Source organism: Saccopteryx leptura, chromosome 6 (genome assembly GCF_036850995.1).
Source record: "Saccopteryx leptura isolate mSacLep1 chromosome 6, mSacLep1_pri_phased_curated, whole genome shotgun sequence".
NCBI lineage: Eukaryota > Metazoa > Chordata > Mammalia > Chiroptera > Emballonuridae > Saccopteryx > Saccopteryx leptura.
This window is the reverse complement of record NC_089508.1, coordinates 146,565,211-146,574,313: the sequence shown is the minus strand read 5'-3', so window position 1 is coordinate 146,574,313 and position 9,103 is coordinate 146,565,211. Positions and strand designations below refer to the sequence as shown.

The 9,103-nt window shown below is 39.1% G+C and overlaps 1 protein-coding gene across 1 annotated transcript; it reads right to left on the bottom strand.

The window, feature by feature from the left end:
• Positions 1 to 420: 420 nt before the first annotated feature.
• On the bottom strand, positions 421 to 6,531 carry CCDC71L (coiled-coil domain containing 71 like). The gene has a single exon (XM_066342380.1). The coding sequence runs from the start codon at positions 4,583 to 4,585 to the stop codon at positions 3,893 to 3,895; it is 693 nt and encodes a 230-aa protein (XP_066198477.1). The 5' UTR covers positions 4,586 to 6,531; the 3' UTR covers positions 421 to 3,892.
• Positions 6,532 to 9,103: the final 2,572 nt, after the last annotated feature.

Below are 9,103 nucleotides of genomic sequence, written 5' to 3'. Positions count from 1 at the left end.
TTGTGAATCCCACCCTTGTTAATATTCCACTTCTACCTTTTAGACTATAATGAAAATTCTAGCTCTACTAATTATGTGAAACAACACTGACTAATGCTACTCATAAGAAACACTCTTACTTTCTTTTATAACTATGAAAGAATGTGAGCTTTAGACTTTCTATCACTACCACAAGGGGACTTAGGGTTATAACTCAAAACTAAATTTTAATGCATTTCTAAAGTCTTTACTGCTGACAAACTGGGTAATTGTTTGGGCTAAGGCATGAAACATTGTCCTGGAGACTCACTCATTTCCACACCACGAAACATATATCTCAAAACTGCCAGGAGTTTGAAGTTCACAAAAAAGTCAAAATTTATCACATTGTAAATTAAAATGCATTCCAATTCACAGGTAAATATACAATCCCACTTCAAAAACTTTCAACATCATTAGAAAAACCAGTCTATTCTCTAAAATTTATTTACAGTTAATAAATTAAAAAGCAAAGTACAACCATACTGTAAATCTTAATCATATGCACATCAAACTGTCCAAAAAAAATCAGTTCCATTACAAATAATTGCCTTCTAATGCACTTGACATAACAATTCATCAAGAAATATTTTAAACACGTTGATAAAATATTATGTAGATATGTCCATCAAAAAAACATGGATTTAAAGGATGCCGTGGCAACCCTTTAAAACAACAAAAAAATTTTGAGTTCAAAATTGCTCAGATTTTTTGTATTCAAATATTTTAATTTTTTTTTATTGAAGAGTTTTAAGATTCGCACATAGCAAATCAAAAGATGTCAGCCACCAACTTAAGTTACACTTGTTCACAGGGTACTCAAACTTGGACAAAATTAATACACACCCCAACAATGACACTTTGCACTATCAACAATGAAGCTTCGCTTCAACAATCAGGACATTACTGGTTTCAGTATGGAAAGATAAGTTGCTGGTTGACAGGAAGAATAAAAATGACATCAGAAATTTCAAAGTTATTTGAGGTGCCCATCACCACATTTAGGCACTCAAGAGTTAAAAATTAAATAAAAGCACAGCACGGTGATACACTTCCTACTAGCTTCTCCCCTCTGCTTGTGAGATATGACATATAAGTGAAGGTAAAAGAATAAATAAAGATCATAGGATTTCTTACAAAAACTATTTACAAGCTAAGCTACAGACTCACATTAGAGGACAGTATATGGATGCCTCACAGTAAAGGCCACCGTGCCAGCTTCCTTTTCACATTCTGCCCAAAAGTACCCATAAAATATTTTCACTGTTTTATTAACATACTAATCAACTGCATTAGTTGTATCTTCACATTCTAGAAGTTGTAACAGGTTGTGCTAAAGAAAACTAGGCAAAAATAAAAAAAATTTTCTTACATCTTATTTTACCAACTAGAAATGGCATGGATTTTTAATAAACCAGATAAATAACATTGAATTCAGGATGGCAATTAGATCCAAACTAAATCAGGCAGCCCAGATAATCTAAAGAAGCATTTATGTAAGTTTAAGTGCACTAAAGTAACAAGGCATGAGGAAAAAAAGTTAAGAAACTGAGTTACAATAAATGCTTGTTGTCAATGATTGTTTTGTGCTGAGCAGTTATCTTTCGAGCTAAGTCTAATTTCAAAATCCTCTGAGAAACTATATAATAAGGTATATGTTGAAATGATATTCTAATATGGCCACTGGGGTTTTTTTTAATTATTAGAAAACTACAGTATTGAAGTGGTATGAATACAAATCGTTTTCTCAGGTGCTAGTTAGCTTAAACAGTTAACAATTTAGGGGTGTGGGGGTGAAGAGAAAACCTTATATAATTGAAATTGGCAATGGAAGCTAATAACCAAAAGAAAATTGGTAAGCTTCCTATCACACAAATGTAATTTAACACTCTCCATCTTCTAATTATTCACTTTTACTAACTCATGTGACAGTGTTTGTAACAATGCATTGAGTAGTGAATAAAAAAGTATGCTGCTTACTAGGCAACTGGTATAGTCATATATATACATGTATAATGTATATATGTACACATTATGCACGTGTGTGTGTATGTGTGTGTTTTCAACAAAACAAAAACACTGAAATTAGTCACAAAGCTCCTACAATTAAGTATTAAACTTAGGAAAACCATTTCAGAAAGCTGTGCCATTTAAATTCTAAAACACGTCAAAATTATTATTATTATTATTATTATTCTATTATTATTATTATTCTGCAGCTCTTATTATTCTCTAACGAAGCTGACAAGCAGAAATAAACCCTAATATTGAGTATTACATATATCAATTTCCAGCCCAGTTCAGATCGCTCCATAGCAGAATGAATTGGAAATAACAGTGGTACAAAAACACTACTTAACCCTTCAGATATTGCAGTAAAATCTGGCTGTGGCATCACTAGCTAAAAACCACCAAGTTTTGCTGCCACAAAGGCCAAAGGCACTTGGATAATCAAGAATTACACACTGGGCCATATGGTATAAACACTATTATAAAAGTGTAAAAAACCGGTCAGAACTCTGTGTGGCTAGCCTGTTTGATCCCTGTGGTCTTCAGTTATCAAAGACTCCTAACTGCAAACATAAATTTAAATGGAAGTAAGATAAAAAAGGAAACTGGTGGAACAAAATGGTAAACTGTCATGATGTTTATAAAAGAGGTAATGTTAGTCTGGGCATTTCTTGACAACACAAAAGCAAAAAAGATTTATTTTGCCCAAAGTAACTTCAACCAGTTTTTTATACCAAGAAATGTCCCCACCCCTTTAGAACATATACGGCTCTTAGGATTCTAATGGGTATTCTGTTTATCATTTTCATCAGAATAGTTATACACATTCATTTCTCCTACTGGACTCCCATTTAAAAATAAATTACCCTTGAAATATTCCTATATTTGTATGTTACACCAGAGCAAAGAGGCCAAATCATTCCCAATCGGATTCCATCCATCTCTTTAATCAACACCAGGTTTTTATAAAACTTATTTTTTTTTAATCACAAGCCATGTGGTATCAATGCACATTAATTTTTATTCAATTTTTAAAAGTTTAACAAGTCAGTTTTTCCTAAACAAAATTTATGAGTTTTTACCATTTTCTTTAGGAGCTCAGTATATATATAAACTTTAAATTTCAATATAAAATCTTCAAAAACACCCTAAAATAATTAAACAGTCGTATTTTGCATCTCTTTGTTATCACTGAGCCAGCCCATTAAGTTCAAAGCCATACAAATCCTTGCACTATTAACAGTCATAAGCTTGTATAGCGTAGAAAAACATCCTTGGTCAAAGCAATGGAATCCAGTTCATATTAGGAAACGAGTGGGATTCAGAATACCCTGAGCACAAACTAGTGCAACACCACAAAACATGTTTGATCTTTCGTCTAGAAAGAGGGGTGGCATCAAAAAAAAAAAAAAAAGTAGCGGAGAAAAGGGGTATAAAAAGCAAGTGAATTCTGGCTTATCACACAAGCACGAAACCAAATTCCTTTGGAAAAATAATGACTTCTTCGGAAGGCTTCCACACCAGTGAGGTAGAGTCAGTCCAAAGGAGAGAAAACGGATCTGCCCCTACAGTCCTGGAGACGTCTCAATCTGGGGTTAGGAAGAAAAAGGACCTCTCCTGCGGGTCCAGCAGTCTCCTCCCTCTACAGACGCGGTGCCAGGAGGCAGCAGAGAGCACACCTGCCCGGGGGTCCCGGACGGCGGCGCCGCATCCAGGGGCGCAGGGCCGGGAACACCATCCGGTGACTTCTTCGCCCGTAAAGTGCAGACTAGAGGACGGAGTCCTGGCCGGATCTGTAAACATTCGACTGACACTTGTTCATCCCTCCAGGCGGAAGCTCCGTCCGAGGATCGGGGACCGCGTCTCACATTCGAGGCACCGGGAAGCGGCGGAGCCTCACCACGGGTTCCAGGTTCACGCGCAGGACCTGGCGCGCCCGGCGCCGCACGGCCGCCAGGCTGCGCTCGCCCCACACGTTGCCGCCGACGCGGATGGTGGGGAAGGTGGTTAGCGTCGGGGTGGCCGCTCTCCAGATCTCCTCGAGGGTGCGACCCCCGAAGGAAGGGCCGAGAGCCCCAGGGTCCGCGGGGCGGCTCTCCTCGGGGACCGGCGGGGGCGGCGGCGGCAGTTTCTTCCTGCGGGCGGCGGACGGCAGGGCTCCGCGGCGCCTCCTCCTGGCCGCCAAGCCCCGGGCCGGCCTGCGCGCCTGGCCGCGGGTGGCGGGGGGTTCTGGGGGGTCGGGGACCAGGGCCCGGCAGGAGGAGTAGCCGTAGACGTCCTTGCTGCGTAGGATGTGCGGGGAGAACTGGTGCTTGAAGCTGCAGAGGAAGCTCCAGAGCTCCGCGTCCGAGCTCATGAACTCCGTGCTGCGGGGCATGAAGAGCTTGAAGGCTTCGCCCAGCGCCTTGGTTGTGTCGGCCAGCGACATCTGCGACCGCGAGTACACCACCTTCTCCTGCGCTTCCAGCCCGGCCCCAACTCCGGCCCTAAAGCCGCCGCCCCGGAAGGCCGAGGCCGGGGCCGCCGGGGGCCGCCGCCTCTTCACGTTGCGCCGCATCGGAGGCCGCTTGGGGCCGCCTGCGCTCGCCAGGTCCCACCGCCGCCGCCGCCGCCGCCTTCTCCTGCGTCCGGCTCCGCGGCGGCGGCCGCTGCAGGAGCCTTCCGCCCCGCGCGTCTCTCGCTACTTTTCTCGTCTCCGCCGCTGCCGCCCCTCCCCCTCCGAGGGCGGAGGACGCGGGTGAAGATCCTGCCGCCCGGTACAAGATGGCGGCCGGCGCCCACCCGTGGGCTTTGTCATTGGACGTCGCCTCGCCCCCTGGTTTCCCTTTCTTCTCCTCTCCCGCTTCCTTTCGCCCTCTGCCTCCCTTTAAATGTGCCCGCCTCAGGCCCCTCCCACCGCAGCCCTGACTCCACCCATTGGGTACTCTCAGAAGAGAGGCGGGGAGTAATGGTGTAGAGGCCAGTTTCTGTAAAATGGTGCTGGGGTGGATGATGGTAGTGGATGGACCCTGGAATCGGAGTCAACCTTTGGGTTGGTATTGGAAAGGGTGCCATGTCTAGAGCAGGGGCTGGACATCAGCTCCACCCTGGGGAGAGTCGCTCTCAGAATGAATAGGTATGTATTTGTAGATTGAACTGGGAGATCTACCAGTCTGAATAACAAAGGGAGCAATGCCCAAAAACTGTTGATGGTATCACAAGGGAGTTTAGGTTTAAATCAAGAGGAAATAGGCCTTTCACAATTCCCCTCAATCCTCAAAGCTTCTTTTGGCAACTTCATCCAATGGTTCTCCTTTTGGCCCCAATCCATTTCAAGCAACCACTGGTAATCCAGAACCATTTGGGTTCTAGGGGTGCCATCAATGAGATTATGTCTTTCTGGACAATGAAACCATCTTCATATTTAAGAGACACTCTTTTTATTGGGAAAACAAAACCTTTTATTTCTATAAAACTGCATACTATTTGCTCAGGTTGATCGAAGATCAATTACATCAAAGCCACCTATTTAAAATATCCTTGTTTGTAAATATACAGTTGTTTCTAAATGAGAACATTTTCATTTCGCTTTAACATGTCCTTTTGCATCATCATCTCTCATTTAGAAAAGATTCAGCATCATGGACAATCAAAAAATTTCTGTTGAAAAGAACACATTGCCTGTTGTATTTGAAGGGAGGGGAATATGAATACTTATAGAGTAGTGGACATTCTTTGGTTGTCTTTTTCATCCTTAGTACTTAGCTCAGTGCCTGTCAGATAGTGGATGCTATGTTTGATGAGTGAATGGATGAAATTTAAAATGAACTGAGAAAGAAAGATATACTGAAATTGCTCAAGCAGAACAATTTTAGAATTAAATTTATATTGCAATTTTCTCTTTAAGTCCCTTAAACTTTTAAGGTTAAAATAATCTACTACTCAGAATTTTGAGGTAGGCATGTAAATTTCATCCTTCAGTGAGTGAGCATCTTATTTTCCAGTAGAGAACTGATAAAGCACAGTCCTGTGCTTTGCATACAGTTGCTAATGGTTCCCTCAAATATTTTAGCTGAAAGATATCTAGTTCAATCTCCGTGTTACATATGTGGAAATTTGGACCCACAGAGGTTCAGTAACACAGCTTGCTGATAGTAAGACTGAGACTATAGTTTAGGTTTTTGGATTTCTAATCTGGTGACCTTTATATTTTACTGAGGATTTTTCCAGTTGTGCTCTTGGGACTCTAAAAGGTTCAACAGAAAATTATGCATATGTGGAGTAACCAAGGGACAGCTGTACTCCAGTTTCTACTTCCATGTCACCCCAAATTGAACCATTTTTATGTGTTTTATATTGGATTTACAGATAACATTTTGTTTGAACCAGATATTTTTTTGGCTTAGTTTCAATAACAAAACCAAAATGCCTACAAGGAAAACAGTTCTCTATGTACCTAAATAATGGTAACTTTCTGAAGAGAAAATAATTTTCCTAGAAAAGCACACCCTAATCTCAGAACAAGACTAGGGAGGCAATTATCAGCTTTCTAAATCCTTATATAAAAATGAGATCATAACTCTTTATATCACATTTAGTTCTTGGTGATTCCAGGACCACATGGTAATATAAAATTTGAATAACTTCCATTGGAATGCTACTGCAAATTGGCATAGAAAACCTCACATATTAAGCCACTCAGTGGAACATTAAAGGGACTTCATAATGGAAGAAAGGGGTAAAAGAAGAATTTGTGTACTCCTGGCTTCTCCTATTGTTATCTTCTCCCTTCCATGTGAATCACATTATAACTACTAAAAAGTCTTTTACCACATAAATATATACCAGGAACCTACACAAACTTACAGAATTTATTTCAATTGTGAGGTTAAATCTTTTTTCAATATAGTTTTGGTTTTCAGGAAATATAAGATCTCAACAAATTGCTCAGTATTCAATAGGTTTTTGTATCACATACTCATTTAATTTACTTAAAACCAAACAATATTTTTATGAAATATTTTTAGGAATTAGTATCCTGTTAAAGTGTGTAAATTATTATGTACTTTAAAATTTTGTGTTCATCTCTTTCTCTGTTTTGTTTTTCTTATTTTTAAATTTTTCCTTGACCTCTACCTCTGCTTAGCTCAGTTTTACAAATGAAAACTCATTTGTGCTCCAAAATAAGTACAATTTACACAGAAAGATGATATATTTCTTATAGATTCCTAAGACACTATAAAGTTTATGGAAGTTGACAAATTAAATTTTTGTTCTTGAGGAATAATAGTTTAAAACTTGTTTTTTTTTCTTTTTCTCTCAAGGGAAACAATGTTTCCTATATCTGGTAAATAACAGAAAATGAAAATAAATGGAAAAAAAATCTAGCTCCGTAGATTTCTGAATTTATAACAATGAATCCAAGCAGACTAAAGTGATTGGAAAAACTAAAAATAAAATATATTGCTTAGCTATCCAGAACTTTTATTTTAAGACCCCACTACTATAAAATAATTTGCTTCTTGAAAAGCACCTAAAAAATAAAAATAAAAAGTTTATGTGATTGTGAGCATCAGCTCTCAAATCAAATAGACTTGGAATTGAATAAATCATTACAACAAATATCCTTGAGCATATTTTTTTTTACCTTTCTGAGCCTCAGTTTTCTCATCTATAAAGTGGGCATAACTTCTACTTCAAAAGATTGTTTTGAGGATTGTATAAGGTAACATTGGTAAAACATTTACTGTAGTACTTTGATCACAGTAAACATCAACTAAATAACAACTGTTCTTATTTGTCTTGTCTAATTATAAGGATTTTACTTGGTTTAACCAACATATTTCAAATTCTGTAGTTCAATGCAAGATTTAAAAAATAGTAATTGATTGATGAGAAAAAATAAAAATGCTTTTGCTACAAGAAAACTTAAAGAACATCTAATGATTCCAACATCCTTAATTCAGATAAGAATATTGAGATGCCAGAGATCTGCCCAAGATCATACCGCTAAATGGTGAAATACCCTGAACTAGAACCTAGGTTTCTAACTGTTAGTCCAAAGTTGTTTTTAACATTTTTGTATTTAATACAAGAAGATATCATTAATTTCTAGTACAAATTAAATAAAGAATGATTCATCAAGAAAAATTTCAGCCTTTTCATTAGAACCATTCTAATGTAATTTAGGATTTTCTAAAAAAATTATCTCAAATCTTGAAATGCTGTAAAACTGCATAATGTGAAATACACAAGAACTATATAAAATAGAAACTAGGACTTCCACTGCTAGGAAGATTATTGTACTTTCCCTATTCCCCCTGCTACTTACAACTAAAAACCATGAATATGACATATTAAATGAGTTTAAGAAGACTGATAAATGGAAAGAAGAAAGCAGACAGGCTAGGGACCTCAGAACCCAAAGAACAACCTGTCCGAGTTTCCTGGGTTTTCTTTTTACTTTTTTCTCTTTTTTGCACACTTCACAGACTGGGTGGTAGTGAAGCCAGCAACCCAGAAATACCAATAAATGTAGGCATAAAATTCCCTTCAAATTCTTGTCCTCTTTTACTATAAAAGCAGAAAATGAGCAGGCTAACAAGACAAAACTTCTAAGAAAATAATCTACTTCAGCAAAATACCACAGAAAACTAAGGCTTCTACCCTTCTCACCAGGCTGTAACAAGCACCATACCATCTCTTCTGGGGTGGTGTCGAAGAAGGCTAAATAGCGAATCACAATTCTCATCCCCACTGGGAAGTTAAGAGTCCGCCCCCTCCCCTAGTGTCAGTGAAGACCATATGGGAGCAGTAACAAGACATTTCTACCTCTCCCAGCCAGGAAGCTATCATTGGAGGTCTACTGGAGAGCACCACCACCCAGCAGTTATGACTTGGGTGTCAGTAGAGACAGAGCTAGGATACTGGACTTCTACCTGGCAATGCTGGGGAAGCACCTCTCCTTTTTTCTATTAGAACAGCAACAGAGAAAAAAGCCAGCTAAACAAGTTTATCCAGAGTCTCACAACACAATACTGCTCAAGTTTCAATTGAAAATCACTTATCATAACAAGAACCCAGAAGATCTAAAGCT

Bases quoted from the DNA above. Each gene is read 5' to 3' on its own strand.
- CCDC71L (XM_066342380.1), bottom strand. From the start codon at position 4,585: ATGCGGCGCAACGTGAAGAGGCGGCGGCCCCCGGCGGCCCCGGCCTCG.